The 16,582-nt window shown below is 38.8% G+C and overlaps 1 protein-coding gene across 3 annotated transcripts in view; it reads right to left on the bottom strand.

Moving 5' to 3' along the window:
• The window catches only part of nkd1 (NKD inhibitor of WNT signaling pathway 1), a 53,159-nt gene that overhangs the window by 20,880 nt on the left and 15,697 nt on the right, over positions 1-16,582 (bottom strand). Inside the window, exons 2-5 of one of the 3 annotated variants that reach the window (XM_056233835.1) lie at positions 12,691-12,777; positions 7,939-8,329; positions 7,792-7,824; positions 7,444-7,583 (exon numbers count right to left, since the gene is read on the bottom strand). In XM_056233835.1, coding sequence (XP_056089810.1) covers positions 7,444-7,583; positions 7,792-7,824; positions 7,939-7,963 — 198 coding nt within the window. In that variant the 5' untranslated portion in view covers positions 7,964-8,329; positions 12,691-12,777. Of the gene's footprint in view, positions 1-7,443; positions 7,584-7,791; positions 7,825-7,938; positions 8,429-9,954; positions 10,262-12,690; positions 12,778-16,582 lie in introns of those variants that run through there. The other 2 variants (XM_056233836.1, XM_056233837.1) reach the window with 2 other exon arrangements.

The raw sequence follows: 16,582 nt of genomic DNA, 5'->3' as shown, positions 1-16,582 counted from the left end.
CACCCTGGACTATCCCCCATTAACTCTCTTGTTCCTCCTTACAGGCACTTACACAGTCTGAAATTCACATCCTAAATTTTCGAACGTTAAAAAATAAATACGACCTCACGTTATGTCAATCACGCTTGCACACTGCCTCTGAAACTTTCGTCCGTCATAAAAAAAATCGAATCGGGTTCGACTTTCTGTGTTTTCCGCATCTGTAGCAAGCAGTTTGAATGGTGTTTTGACAATTCAGAGCCACCGAATCACGAATACGAAAACTTCGGACTCAGTGTGCAAGGGCCTTAAGTGTTGTGTCTTGTATCCTCGAAACTGGTGATTAGACCGTAACCTTACATATGCATCTATACAGTTCATGCTATTTTTTTTATATATATATATTGTCTTTGCAAGGTGGACACAAATAAATCATTATGGTGTGTGTGTGTGTGGGCAGCTGCTTGTGTCGTCTGTAGAGGCTCCTTGGTAATTTCTCAGATAAGATTAACATTGCAAACATTTCCTCACACATTACCTCATCCACATCAAAGTGCTCTAAGCTTATGTCACCACACACTTACTGTCCACACACACACACACACACACACACACACACACACACACACACACACACACACACACACACACACATTCTGTCTCTATAGAGATATGGATATCATATCTACTACTTACAGAGAGCTTAACAAATGCAGATTTATTAAACTGGATGTAAGCATGATTGTGTTTATCAAGTATGTTTGATCGTGTTTTTTGAGCATTCAAAGACCATGAAATGACTTAACAAATGCAGTAGTTCATATTATTAACACAAAAAAAGTTGGAGCAGGATGTGGGCAGTTCCTCTTTCTTAACGAAGAATATAGGCAGACATTACAAATACAGGAGCTAGAAGGACACTTTTGCATCCCAACACAGACTATATGACTAAAACAACAGTCAGTATCACTGAAAGACTCAAGAGAAAGAGGTTGTTGGCAGAATAGTTAGTGAGAGATAAAAGCATCAATCTTATTACTTTGCAGGCAACAACAGGACACTTATTGAGCTAAAATGATGCAAACATAGTACTGGTGAGGGTATGCTCTCATTTACTAGAGACACCTTAAAAGCATGAAAGCTGCAGAGAGAGAGAGCGCTTTGAAGCACTGAAAATGAAGCAGCGCTCCCCGTTTGTTCTACTCTCTCTTCCCCTTAGGTGATCCCTCCTTTACCCTCTCCCCATTTCCCCTCTTCCTTTTCTTTTTAAAGGCAGAGAAATAGATTATCTAAGCTGCCCCAAAAATACAGAGAAAGACTTTTCAAACATTGTGTTTGAAACTCCAGCCTGTTCCTCTCTGAAGGACTTTAAACACCAGAGTAACAGAAAGCTGGAGATTTGTGGAAACAGCAAGTCAGAGATTTGTCAAATCTATGACTATTTCATACTCTAAACACAGATAGATAGCAATACAATTATGAATTAAACATGGTAACGAAAAGATGTGGGATCAGTATGATCTAAATGTTTTTGAAATAAACAAGTATCTTATGATCACCAAGACTGCATGAATTTGATAAAAAATAATAATATATTGTTTTATTGTAAAATATTATTACAATCATTACAATAACTGTTTCCTATTTGAATATATTTAAAAAATATAATTTATTCCTGTGTTGGCAAAGCTGAATTTTCAGCATCATTACTTTAGAGTCACATGATACTTCAGAAATATGCTGATTTGGGGCTCAAGAAACATTTCTAATTATAATCAATGTTGAAAACAGTTGTGGTGATACTTTTTTTTTTTAAACTGTGATACAATTTGATGATTTTAAATATGTTTGTAAATATATACATACTAGTAAATGTTTATTTACAGATAGCAAATCAAGTATCTCATTCTTCCCCTTTGAAGTACGGAAGAAACATAAATGTGTCAGAGCAGCTGAATAAATAGGGGTGTTGAAGAGGTTGGAATAACACTGTCCTGAGCTCTGCTGCTTGTGCCTGTGGTTGAGTGTGTGTGTGTGTATGTGCGTTTAAGGAAATTTGGAAAACACAGCCCAATTCTCAGCTGTTAATCCTGGCAACTCAGTCCACACATTCCCACCATGCACTTTGATCTCTAGAGCACATCCGGACAGACGTGCTTTAATGCACAACACACACACACACACACACACACACACTTTCTCTCTCTCTGATGCACCTAGCCAGGCGCCATCCTAGCCTCCAGCCCACCCCCATGACACACATACCTGAACACTATTTTTACACACATACTTACATACATGCATTACTCATAGTTAAATGGAAAAACACATACAAAACATGGGGCAAACCATTTAAATCACCTACAACTGAGATGACTGCAATGCTTTCCATGTGTACTTACAAGCCAGCATTGCATGTCTACTAACCAAGAGTAACTCGAGAGGAAAGTCTAGTCACCTCAAAGCTGCCTTTCAAGTTCCACATCTCTTTACAGGTTATCCCAACATAGATGTTGTGCACAAGCTGATATTCCTGATACAGACTCATTCATAAACCTCAATGAATGAATCAATGACAGTCAATGCATTTAAATAGTTTAATTTCAGTATAAACAATAATCTGTCTTTTTAAAACGTAATGCCAGCACTTAAACTCAACTAAAATAGCCCCAGTACGTTTCTTATTAAGTTTCTTACTAACAGACCTAGATAATGTGATTGTAGTTCCGCTTCGCCCAGCATTTATTCATTTTAATGAGGCTACAGTTGGCATTGACGTTGTTAAGTTTGGGGCCACTAAGAATTTTTTAATAAGTTTTATTCAGCAAAACGATCAAATGTGACTTTTACAATGTTGAAAAAAAAATCCTATTTTAAATAAATTATGTAATTTTGAACCTTCTATTCATAAAAAAAATGGGTAAACCTACACATCAGCATTTTAACATTTTCAAAAAAAAAAAAAAAAAAACGTTTTCCCCATGGACCAAACAAGATGTCCCCGCAAGGTCAAAAATTACTGGTATTACTATAATTGTGGGGACATTTGGTCCTCAAACCGTAGGGTTTACCAGGTACACACACACACACACACAAAGTATGGAAAGGAAATGTGCTAAATGTTTTATTTCCTCAGTTCTGAACAGACAGATATGTTTCAGGATGTAAGAAAAATGGAGTGAGTTCAGTCTGTAGCAGTAATGTTAACATTAAACAATGTCAAATACTTGATAGAGTAGATGACAGAGCAGCCACCAGCAGGTCTCTTTACTATTCTGGTCCTGGAAGAACTCTGTTCCCTTCTTGTCTCTTATCCTATTTGCCTTTCTCATAGGAGTCCCTCAACAGCCCTACACTGGAGCCAGGTGCTGTCTCACTCCCCGGAGGCACCCTTTTCCTTTTTCTTTCTCTTTTAGACAGAAAAAAACATGGCTTTTCTCTTCCGCCCCCACCCTCTGTCTTTCAATCTCTTTCTGTCATTCTTTCTTAACCAGCCCTGGAGAGACATGGTAAAGCTGACGTCTAGAACAGAAAGTAAAAAGAAAAAAGTATAATGGTAAGTGTGTGACAACCACACTTGAAGCTTAAAGTGAAAGAAATACTTTGGATATTGTGAAGGGAATAAAAGAGACAAAGGAATATAGTGCATACACTGTCAGTCTTTGTGCTACAATAAAGAAAACTCTGAAGTAAAGGCAAGAAAAAGAAAAAGTGTGCATGTTGTCTGGAAGGGTTTAAATAGCGATCTTTGGAATCCAAAAATTTTCCCCAAAAGTTCTGAAATTCCTGAAGAAATTATTTTAAGAATTACAGTTCTCTGTTTGATCTGGGCTTCAAAGTGTTTGGTCCCTGAGCGATACTACACAGAGTGATACAGAATGCTTTCAAAGTCATGATCAAGCCTGGTTTATAGTTGACCTATTGGCCGCTTTTGACTGTGGCAGAGATTATGTTTAAAGCTGTGATGTCTGGTTTGCCCTAGTTTAGAACTGCTGTGCCAACTGGTTTCAGAGTGGTTTTCAAAAGCCACATTTCAAAGCAGTAAGAAAAGCAGTTTAGAGCTATGATGTTGAGTTTCTTCTTTGATAATGTAATTCGGACAGGTTTTAGCGCTGTGGTGTTAAATTTTTTTAAGAAGGTCTGGTCTCTGTTTAAATGATGACTATAATATAGCTGAGGTTTACTACAGCTTGGTAATGGCACTAACACACATAAACATGACTGTGTAACACACAAACACAACAATGATAAAAGCTGCACCACATGACAGAACACCAATCAATCGGTTTTAAAGGAACAAGAGCATCACTGCAATGACTTTAGACCAGAATACAAAAAGTGAAACGTAGGTCTGAAAAGCTGCATAGAGGACAGGAAATGATGGAGCTAGACTTAAATTTACATTCCCACATGAGAACCAGAGCTCAACCTGCTAACAGCTAGGCCACAAATCTGACCCTCACCTCTTTTTGAACAAAACCTTGTGTAATTTACAAAAAGGCACAGGACCAATGCAAAGTAGACTGGAAAATGGGCAGATCTACATAAGAAAGTTGTGTGTGTGAAGGCTAGTTAACACAGCACAACACAAACACACTCGAACAGATTCCTGACTCCGACTCCCCACCATCCATACCATCTGAACCACATTAACAACACAGACACACACAGCTGCTATAAATAACTAACTCTCCAGGTAGCCTCTATTAGTCCCAGTATCAGCCTGCTTTTATGAGTGAGGTTTATGCTTTCTTCATGCTCAGGGAGTCAGGTTATTCTTCTTCAACCAGTCCATGGCTTTTCTCAGTAAGAAAGATAAGTAGATTGTTTAACTTAAGTAATTACTTTTGACAATCTCATTTTATAATATATGTAGTATAGTATCAACATCATGCTAAAATATCTCCGATCAGGAAATAAGTGGTGGCTACATTAAAGCTCAAGAAACAATAAGAAAACAAATAAATAAATAAAATAGGAAAAACACTTTTTCAGTAAAAACTCCACACACTGATCCAATCAACATTTCTCACTAGAATAATAACAATAATGGTTGAACCATTCTCAAATAGTTCACTTGCAATCTAAAAAGGGGGAACCAACAAAGGGATGCAAATCCTCCTTCCAGCTAAACCAGCCTCAAATTCCATCACTCCATAAAATATTAAACTGTTCTGGAGATTCTTTGTTATGTCAAAACAAAATAAGTATTTCAAAATAAATAATTATGATTTGAAACACATTCTCACCTTCTCTCGTTCTTTCATCCCAACACTCCATTAAGCTTATGTGATTAAAAAGATTGTTCAAATGTTTGAATTCTTTCAGTAGGGATCATTTCCCAGCCTGGACAAATCACTTCACACCAACTAAACACACACTCCTCAGTACTGCTATTGTTTCTTAAACTCCTCATTAGTACATCAGAAGAAAAACAATCAGGTATTGTTGGACAATCCCTGGTTCATTTGCAGACTATCATATTGATGCAATGAAATGCAAGGCAAATGTTGAAATAGAAAACTGGACGACTGTTTGGCTTTAAAGTTAAGTGTGGTCAAGTCCGAATACCTAAATAAACAACAGGTAAACCAATGAAGTCATTTCAGACTTTGTAACTGTTGTTCAGTGCATTATGATCTCTCCAGCTACAATAAAACCTCATTCTCACAGTAATAAACATCAAACTGTGTGAACTTTGTGCTTTCCGTGCACCTTAAACTTATTTTCTCCCCTTTTAACCACAAGATCTAAAATCCACACTTCTCAATTTTGTTGCAAAGTCTTTGTTTGCAGTGCAGTATTATGCATGCCATCTTACATGCCAAATCACTGTTTATTGCCATTACTTTCTTAGTGATTTTTAGGAAAGAAATCGAATGCAGCATTTCTCAAGCAACATTCCTGATTCTGAAAGTTTGTGTTGTGTTTGGGAGTCCTCATATGAGGATTGGGTTTTAAGAAGCTGTGGCTGTACTCTCCTGCTGTTTAATATTTCCTCTCTCTCTTTCTGTCACTCTCAGCATTTCTCGCTATCTCTCCAACCCTTAAAAAATGTCTTTCGAGACTCCACAACAGCCCTTGACCAAAAGAGGCTTACTCTGAGGTATTTCCAGAGGATTTCTCCTCTCCTAAACGACAGTGCTCTTATGTGTTTACTAGGAAGCCAAATCTGAGACAGACTGGCCCTCCCTCCACCCCTCTCTCTACTTCACAATACAGCGCTGTCACCACACTGTCAGCCTGCAATGCTTTCAACCCGCCGTGATCTATTACCTACAGAGAGAACTTGCATCTGTTCCTAGCCCTCACACAGTTCTTCCCACCACGTTCAAATAAACCATTTACCCATGTGAGCCGCCAGTGAAAAGTTGACGCGCCTTTTGTCTAAACACGACTGCTACCTTTTCCATGTTGGGCAAATTCAAGATTCAAACACACAACTTTTTTGCTTGCAATAAAAAGACATTAATATTCAATACTTTCAAATATAGCCTATGTTCCGCATTTAAGATACCAAATGTATTCAGGCTATTTATTTACCCATTGATATTTCCCCTCAAAATGACACCCTGAACCTGTCTGGACTTTTCCTCTTCCTATCATTCAAAGGAACAACAACACAAAATCTCCTCCTCTGGCTTCAAAGGCAGCAGCTGAAACCGTGGAGAGCGTTTTAACAGACATCATTAAAGGGAAACGTGTATTCAGAGAGTGTTTCTCTTTTAATCACGGCTGGTAATAACGACGCTGGTTTTCATAGTTGGGCTCAAACTACAGAGTGTTTCCAGAGAGTAAACTATTGTTCTTGATGACGTCACAAAACAATGGCAAGATCGTTTTCAAAGCGCGTGAATTGGGTGGTCTAGTAGGCTAGCTAGCGCGTGTGGCCTCGAAACAGCGATCACACTGCAACATATCAACCGAATATGGGTAGCTGTCATGTAATATTTCCATTAACTTTTAACTTCTATTCAACATCGACATTCAAAATGTAGCCTACACTCGCGCAAAGAAAAATGGACTAAAATCATTTTAACTGGTCTTGAGATATAATAAATAGCCTACATTTTAAAATGACAAATATTCAAATTTAGTTTCTCAATTAATTTGAGGTCATAAAATTGCATGTGTAGCCCATTAGGATACATAATTGGAATTCTTTGTTTAACATAATTTTAGATTATAGCACACACGTCACATCGCAGGACACCGCTAAAACTGCTCGACATATCATGTCAACTACCCATAAGCAATTAATGTAGATCAACAGAAAGAAAAAGAGTTGTATTGCGATAGTTGTAAACGATGTCTTTAATCACAACCAAAGGTTTTGATCAGTTAAAATACGAACTTTCAACTGCAACAGCGTCCTTGCTTCAAAGTGCGCAACATTTCTCCATAAAAGTCCCAAATCTTCACACGTGTGATAAAGAAGTTATTAAAGCCGTGTAGCCTACGTACCCGTGCAGACAGTCCGTAGGTATTTTTCTGCTGGCAGTCCTGCTGTTGTACACGAGAGCTCGAGCAGTAATACTTCTGCTTAACCATCCAGTCATCCAGTCCTTTTCTCGCCAAACATGCGTTAACTACAAAACTATCGCCTAAACAGAAAGAAAACACAATTTATAGGCTACATATTTTTACAACTATTACAGTGTACAAGTTAACAGTTTTCAAATATAGTTTCTAACGCTTTTCTTTTTGTTTTCGCCAAATGTTTAACGGTGCTGCTTTATTTTATCAATAAAATCAATAAAATAAAAAGAGTTAGCCTATTATTTATATAATGAATAAGTGTAGGCTACTCACCTTCGGGACTCTCCCTCGCTTTACAAATAGCAGCTTTGAAAATGAAAAAGATGTCGTATAAATGTAAGCTATTACTCGAAAGAACTATATCACAAGTGCTTTAAAATCAAAGACTTGCTCTACAACACCAAATAGATGCCGTCTTACCATGTTTGGAATGAAGTTTACCCATTTCTCTGCATCGGAGAGCAATTGAGAAACATCAGAAATGAAAAACAATCCAGAAGGAATGTGATATTTGTGAGCGTCCTTAAAGAAGAGCGCGCGGGCTCCGTACACATCCAGCAGCGGCGGAGGATCGAGTGATCTGCAGCTCCAGCGGACGAGACGAGAGGCGCTCCAGCCACTCAGCGAGCGTGATTGACGCCTCGCGCAGGCCGCCTCTCCTTCCGTCTGATTGGACCGAGGCGGCACATGAGAGGGAAGCGGGATTCTTTTGGAGTCTCCAAATATAAAAAGAGCAGCGCAAAGCCCCCCGTGGGCGCCATGGGCAGGAAAAACGTCCACTAAACACGTCCAGCCGAGCGGACAGCAATCACTGGTTTGGACAAGAGCTGAATAACATTAAAGAGTGAAAAACGATTGACTGGATGAACTGTAAATTGGACTCTGTGCACAATTAGCATGAAACTTTATAATGTAATGTTGACTGAAATGATATGACTGAAATGACTGCCAGAAGAAAAATACCTGCGGATAATCTATCTATCTATCTATCTATCTATCTATCTATCTATCTATCTATCTATCTATCTATCTATCTATCTATCTATCTATCTATCTATCTATCTATCTATCTATCTATCTATCTATCTTTATTGACAGTATTAACAATTATAATATTGCCAAAGCATATGGCACTTAGGCCTATAGCACTAAAATGATCAACACTATAAAAAAAAAAAAATCAAATGTAGGCTATTAAAATTCAAATAAAAAGGTACATATGGAAATGTGAAATATGACATTCAAAGACTATTTGGGAAAAAGAACTACAACTTTAACTCCTCCAATCCCTAATACTGTGACTTTCTCTCTCCACATGCAGCGCATTAAGAAGCCACAGCTTGACACCGGAACATGCAGGTTACACTGACACAAAGAGAGGGAAGAAAGGAACAGAAGTCATCTCTCATACAAATCAGCAGCATAAGATGATTCTTTCTCTGTGCACAATGTTCTACCGATGACAAACGCACAGTATGTGTTTGTGGTGAAGCTCACCATTCTTTTGGGAAACCCATTTATTTCATGTCTACTGGCAATGGCATCATTTCATTGTTTAAAATGGATGCAGTCTTGAAAAAACATCCTGCAATCTCTATAAAGAACTTCACTTCACATGCAATGTGCAAACAACTGGGCATAAGCAAGCAAAGTGTGACATAAATAAAGTACTAATATTAGGTGCCAGACATAAACAGACATGCCAACTGAACAAAACGTTCTAATGAAAACTGAATTAGGTTTGAGAGGGTCTGAAGAAAGACATTCCAGTGGATCACTCTCTACTGTACAAGGAGAGCCTTTTCCAGGACAAGTCGTGCATGTCCGTGGTCTTGGAAAAACTCATCCTGATACAAACATGTGCATATGCCAGAGTGGGGCATCAACACCACAGCAGATTTTACATCCTGTCTCTCAAAGCACAGGATTCTGGTTGGCTTTGAACCAACACACGTATATACAGGCACAGAGATGAGCATGTTATTACACCCTGCATACACATATTTTTTCTCTCTCTCTTGCTCAAACACTAACACACACGCAAGGGCTGGGAACCAGCCGGCTAGTCGCTTTGACACACTTCCTGTGCTTTGAAGTGGCCAGCGGAGAGATGGCTTTTCCCATCATCGCTTTTGAAGCCTGCGTGAGGAGGAGGTTGTGTGTGTAGGCTACATGATATGGGGGACGGGAGGTACTGACATTAATTAATTGTAATGGCTCGACAGTTGTTGTGTTTTTTTTTGCTAAGAAACGATTAAAGCATTGTGTAGCGGTTTTCTTCAGAAAGTTCTTGTCATTTTCAATATCTGATCTATAAATGATCCAATCTCATAACCCTTCCTGTGGCTCTTCTCATGATGGTCCTGCAGTAATTCTGCGGTTACATTTCCAAAATGGTCTTAGAAACATAATTCATATTCCATCGCTTTAAATCACCTGTAAACATCTCAGCAGATAGACAGCAAGAGGAGGACAAGGCCAGCAGCTGTGAAGTGTTCAGTGGACACGTGACCGTTGCTTTTTTCTTGTGGGACAAAAGAGTGCTGGGTGTGTGAGAGGGCAGAGGGCAACAGTCCTGCAGTACAGTGCAGAGTCCTGGGACGGCTGCAGAATGGGGCTTTGTAAAGACCCAGCATGCTGTGTGTCAGAAGAAGGGGGCCTGAGACAGTTGTGTGTGTTGGGGGAGGGTGGTGAGAGACAGCAGGCTGGCATGTGTGTAGTGTGTATGCCCACTAGATTAGCACCATGGCCATCACCATCTTAAAGGGATAGTTGAAAAGAATCAAATTGGGTCATCGTTTACTCACCTTTATGTCATTCCAAACCTGTACGACTTTCTTCTGTTCAAGATATTTTGAAGAATGTTTTTGTCCATATAATGAAAGTCTGTGGGATCCACTAACTTTCCACAACATTGGACCCCAATAACTTTCATCATATGAACAAAAAACATTTTTCAAAATATATATCTTCTTTTGTCTTCTGCAGAAATAGCCATACCAGTTTGGAACGACATGGGGTGAGTAATTTATGACAGAATGTTTATTTTGCGGTGACTTATATCTTTAAGAAAGTCTGAAAATAACCTAATTTAAATATCAAATTTGCTTAAAATCGCTTAAAGGACAAATCATTAAAGACTCATTGAAGCCCAATATAATGTATGCTGTGCTCTAGGAGTAAAGCATCTTACTGGATAAGCGTATTTTTTTTAAGGTTCGTCTTGTAATTAAAAGGATGCTGATGTGGTGTTTTATCTTGTGGGCTCCTGCTGTAAAAAGGGGAAACTGTGGTGCCCCACTTAAGAATGCCGTTTTATCTGATGAGGCACACACAACAAGCATCCAGACACATACACAAACTCAAACACATGTAGGGCTCCTTATAATCAGGCATCACAACCAAGAGTGAATAACACCAGACGTTAACTCTGGTTAATGCAGATGCATTTACATGCACTTTAAAAGGACAATTTCAGTTGAACTAAAGCAATAATAAATACTTTAGTCTGACTGAAATCATACCAGTCTGGTTTTTGTCAATTCAGACTAACAGATAATGTGATTTTAATTTGGCTTCATCCATCATGTATAACACGTTAATCGGACAACAAGTGGCATTTGAGAATGGTTAATGTGTCCTTCATGGTTATTGACGCCCTTTTTGTTCATAGCTCGCAGAGACAGGTTAGCTTCATTAGCTTTAATCAACACTTTTTTCTGACCTTTGTGAGCACTAAGTAAATATTGCTCTACTGATCCAAGACCAATTTCTCAGCCTAAAGTCCTAAGCATTACTAGGAAAATCACGAAACTGATCACACGTAAAAGTAAAACTTCTCCCAAAGCGGTTATCTGAGTGTGTGTCCCCTCTCTGAGCTATCTCTGCCCTGCACTGGCTGGTTTTGAAGCAGTTGGGGGTTTTTGCCCCATCCAAAATGAGGACACAATTAGAGCGCTGAGCGGAGAACAGTGGGGATCCCTCTTTGAAGTGCGGATCAAATAGAAGAGCCGCATGGTTTTGTTCAGAATGACAGAGCTGGCAAACTCACCACAGCACGGCTAATAGAGAGAGCGCTTTATGATGCTCGTTAATTATCCTTTCTGTCACAGGCCATAGAGAGGAGGAGAGAAAGCAGAAAGGAAGGAAGGAAGAGAAGGACAGAGTATGAAAGAAAGCTACTGTAATGGCATTGTGGGTGGATGTAGGTGAGTGGTAGACTGCATGCGGGGAACACTGAGACGGCTGGAGGGAAACTGCATGTGGTGAGCAGGAGAAAGACATGACGAGGAAATAAATGTTGCTTAGTAAGAGTTTAAACAGAGTTCGTTGATTATTTTGAATGAAGCACATGGTCAGAGAGGTGGACAAAGATGGTAAACCAGAAATAATGTCAACAGGAAGAACTAAACAGGAAAGCAAAAGTGGAGGGAAGAAACAAAGCAAAGAGAAAGGGAAGCTGGCGATAAACAGTTTCCTGAGATAAGAGGAGCCACCAAGACAAATCCATGCTTGAAAGTGAGATGCTCCCCCGGGGCCGCAGCACGGTAAACCTTTAACCACAGCTTCAGAGAAAAAAAATCCTGCTCCTGATCCAAACACTGACCATCCAAAAACATCCTATCCTCTCTCGCTTATTGCTCTCTGAAGTGACATATCCTTCAACATAGCAATTTCAACAAGTTTAAAAAAAACTTTGGCTAATGAGTATTTCAAAAATCCACAGCACAGTTGCTGAAATAAATTGCAAAAAGTTGCACAAAAATTGCTAAAACAAAGAAAAAGTTCTGCTTATTATACTAATCTGAAAACAGCCGAAATTAACCAGATTACTTTGATGTCTTCAGCTGCATTAATATTAAACTAAAAGTCCAAAGTAAAGTCCAATGTATACTTCACTTATCTTTTTCATCATCACCACAGTCCGCTGATGTCTGCGCCGTGTGAAGACGTGTGCAGTTCATGTGAGAGTGATTTGAGCGTTTGAAAAGAATGGTCCACAAAAGCATATTATACGAGCTCACGGTCAAAAGAGTTTACTTTGAAAGGCTTAAGCACTCAACTGTGCGCAGGATGCAGCGGAATGCGGAAAATTAAGTATACCTGCATGGGCTTTAAGAGCAGTTTAAATGGCAGGATACATGTTTTGTTTTTTTAAGTACAATATTTGACCTTTCACTACATTGATGGCCCAATGTTGGTGTGGAGGATGCTGTTTTTCTCAAAGGAGTCAAACAGAGGTGCAGATGGCAGTCAACTCTGGATATATGAAGAAAGAGAGGAAATATGTCCATGTGTACACTGCATGGAAAACTCAGTCTGATGATTGTGTGTGTGGAATGTCCTCATAATGAATTCAGCTATAGCATGAAAAGCAAACAGTACAAAGGAGAAACAGATTTTAGGGAAATATTTTGACAAGCTCCCATGACACTATAACTTCACTGAACTAATAAATGTGATTTAAAAAAAAGAAAGGATGGAATAAGTAACTTAATTCTAAGTTAATGTCTTGAATTTAGTGTCCATGATCTTATAATCAATGCATGAATTAAACAATGTCTACAACTAAGCACAAAGAGACTCTGGAACTACCTTCTAGAGCTATATGCAATCTTTACTTGGCAGCATTGTCGCTTTAACTGTTAGGCTATATGAACCACAAAATAACTTACGTGCAAGACGCTATTTCTGCAGGCGGAAGACTACTGCAAGCAACACTGTTAAACATGCTTAGAAAAATTATATTAAATGTTTTATTTCTGCGTGTGGATCTGTAGATTTGCAATGGAAAAACATTCTGAGAGCAAGCAACAAGTTTCGTTTCTGCTCTGATTGCCGCAAGACCACGCCGAGCGTGGTGAGTGCGTTTAGAAATCAGGAACGGTGAGATCAATGTTATCTCACACTTTGCTTAGTACGTTTTTTTGTCATCATGATCAAACCAAATTTAGCTGATCAGCTAACGTGCTTCCCATAATGTTTACGCGTTAGTTCAGCAGGCGGAGAATAGGCGGTCTTATGTTCTTGTTCAAACTCGCTCGACGACATTAACATTTAGCTACACTATGAATTAAAGGGTGGTTGATTATGATTTCACTTTTCTTACTTCAGTTAGTGTGTAATAATGCTGTTTGAGCATAAACAACATCTGCAAAGTTGCAACGCTCAACGTTCAAAGCAAATGGAGATAAAGAAATAGCTTTTTAAGGAAACAAACGGCTGGTAGGGACTCCACAAGCTTCCTCCCGGCTTAGTGACTTCTTCTTCTTCTTCTTTGGATTTACGGCAGTTGGCATCCATTGAGTTGCATTACTGCCATCTTCAGGCTTTATCTACCCTTTACTTTCACTCATACTAAATCCGCCTATCTAATCCAGTCCCCTTCAAAAAATCAAATAACAATTTCCTACCCTCCACACTCTCTCCAGGCTTAGTGACATCAGGAACCCTGAAATTTATATAAACCCCGCCCCCGGGAATGCGATTTATAGATTATGACAGAATATGCTAATCAATGACTAGAATAAAACTACACATGACTACATAAATTCAGAAATGTTGTCTACATTTTGTCACTTCTTCTTGAGTCTCTCCATCATTGTCTGACTCCCCTTTCGAACATAAAAGGCTAAAAGTTTTTGAAATTTTCAGTGCATGTCTGTGTGAGGTAATCTAAGGTGCTAACACATGAGATGTTGTAGCTCCGCCCTCTGTGCCGGGAGCAGCAGCTCATTTCCATTTAAAGGGACACACACAAAAACGGTGCGTTTTTGCTCACCCTCAAAAAGTAAAAAATTTAAAATGCTGTGTAAAAATATCTGTCGGGTATTTTGAGTTAAAACTTCACATACACACTCTGGGGAAATCAAAGACTTATTTTACATCTTGTGAAAAGGGGATTATACCACCCCTTTAAGCAATCCGGTCAATGCGTTTTTGGTTAGCTCTGGAAGTTGATTGAAAGTGGACGAAATGTTTTAAACTCCGTTTACAGTGTCATCCACTTGTGATCAGATTGACAAAAATGCTTCTTAATATCAGGCCTAAACAGGGCCTGAGTCATTTATGACTCTAAAACATTACAGGACAAGTTCGGTATTTTACACTTAAAGCCCTGTTTTAAGATCGTTTCTGATGAAATAGAACGGTTAAGATTGAAATTTGGACACATGCTGCTGGCCCGAGAATTTTCGGTTTCTGTGGTAGCAGATCTTAAAACAGGGCTTTAAGTGTAAAATACCGAACTTGTCCTTTAAAGCTTCATTATTGCAAGTCTTTAAGCCAGAACGTTTAGCATGTATTACAACATGTTGTTGTAAACAAATAAAGAAAACAATTAGGATAAAATCATTTTTTAAAATGTAAAAAATTCCTGCTCCCGTAATTTTATGGCCCAAACCTCATAATATGAATAATCACATCAATATCACAGACTGATCAATATATTATTCCAATGTTGTCCAGTTGCCAGATCTTGTATGAAACGCATCCTACTCACACAATCAACACATTATACAAATTTCAACCCATTTGTGAGCTCAACCTGGCAACCTACAACCAGGGCCGGCTCCCTTTGGTTGCTTTGCCCCCCCCCCCTTAAAAAAATTATAAGTATTTATTAAACTAAACATGCTCTTATAGTTACTCAAAAACTTAAACAATAAATTGTTCATACAAATGCTACAAAGAACGTTCAAGGATATTTATATCATAGTTGCATTGTACAACTATATTTTATCTGACCATAAATAACTTTTAGTAGATAAATTACAACTAGGCCTACTACCACCACTAGGCCTACTATTATTACAATCTATTGGGCTGCTACAAGGTTAAGGGGGTTTCGGGGGTATTTCCCCGTAAGAAAATTTTGTGCATTTTAATGTTAAATTCATCAATCTGGTGCACTTTGAGAGTTCAAAACTAAAAGCTCCAACCCATATTCAGTGTGCAAATTGAACAAAGAAAAATTCAAACCTCTTTTAATAGGCTATGTGCACAAGCGTAATTTCGAACTTCCGCTATTGTCAGAAGTCGGCATGTCAGTTTACGGTTTACGGCTGTTCATCCGCATCCGCTATAAACGAACAAGTTGAGTGCTGCTGTTGTACGAAAAAAAGAGTTGTTAAACACATCTAAGTTTCTAAGAACTGTAGGTGGATCTATCATCTAACGCCCGTTTCACACATACCCCGTTTGCAGTGCGTTGTGGTGCAGGAGCAACGCGCGCTATAGTACTTTCACATATGATGCGTTTGCAGTGAATAACTGATCCGCGGCTGTACCACAAACACATACTTACTATTTTTATTTAAAATCCAGAAGTTGTGCTGCAACTTTTATTTCAAAAAAAGTTGTCAGCATTGCGATTCTCTTTGTACACACTCTTTAATGGATGTATGCACGTTTAAACACAATTTAAACAACGCAAGTTAGGGCTATTATTCCATGCATTACTTATATTAAGTTGCTCAAGCAAGTGGTCAAATTTACTATATTAAAATGGCAAATATTTTAAATTAAAACTTAAAATTGGCAAAAACAGCCGACTCACATGCCTTTTCTTTTGCATTTAAATTGTAATAGCCTACAATAGATCTTGCATGTCACAAAGAACTTGTTTTTCCACCTCCACGAATGAGACGAGTGTTGTTCATTATGTCGCCTTAATTGTAGTTTTCCTTGATTTACCCTGGTTTTCACAGTCTTCAGATGACTGTGAAAAATAGTAGTACCGGTATTAAATGCATTTAGGGTGAGATTACTACATTTTATTTAATGAAACGCATTTATGGTGAAATTACTACATTTTCAGGTCAATTCAAAATTCAATTCAAAAAAGCTTTATTGTCTATCCCCACAGGGGGGTAGAAAATTGTCTTTAGACAAGGGCTCAACAAACAGTACAATACAAAAGACAACCACACTATTTAAGACACGCCTCCCCCCTCCTCCCCTCCCCTCTCCTCCCCTCCCCTCCCCTCCCCTCCCCTCTCCTCCCCTCCCCTCCCCTCCCCTCTCCTCCCCTCCCCTCTTTGTGCATTTTGACCACGAAACATGC

The sequence above is a fragment of the Rhinichthys klamathensis genome, unplaced genomic scaffold (assembly GCF_029890125.1).
Source record: "Rhinichthys klamathensis goyatoka isolate OS25496 unplaced genomic scaffold, OSU_Roscu_1.1 h1tg000378l_1, whole genome shotgun sequence".
Lineage (NCBI taxonomy): Eukaryota > Metazoa > Chordata > Actinopteri > Cypriniformes > Leuciscidae > Rhinichthys > Rhinichthys klamathensis.
The sequence above is the reverse complement of the archived record's forward strand: the minus strand, read 5'-3'. Positions and strand labels throughout refer to the sequence as shown.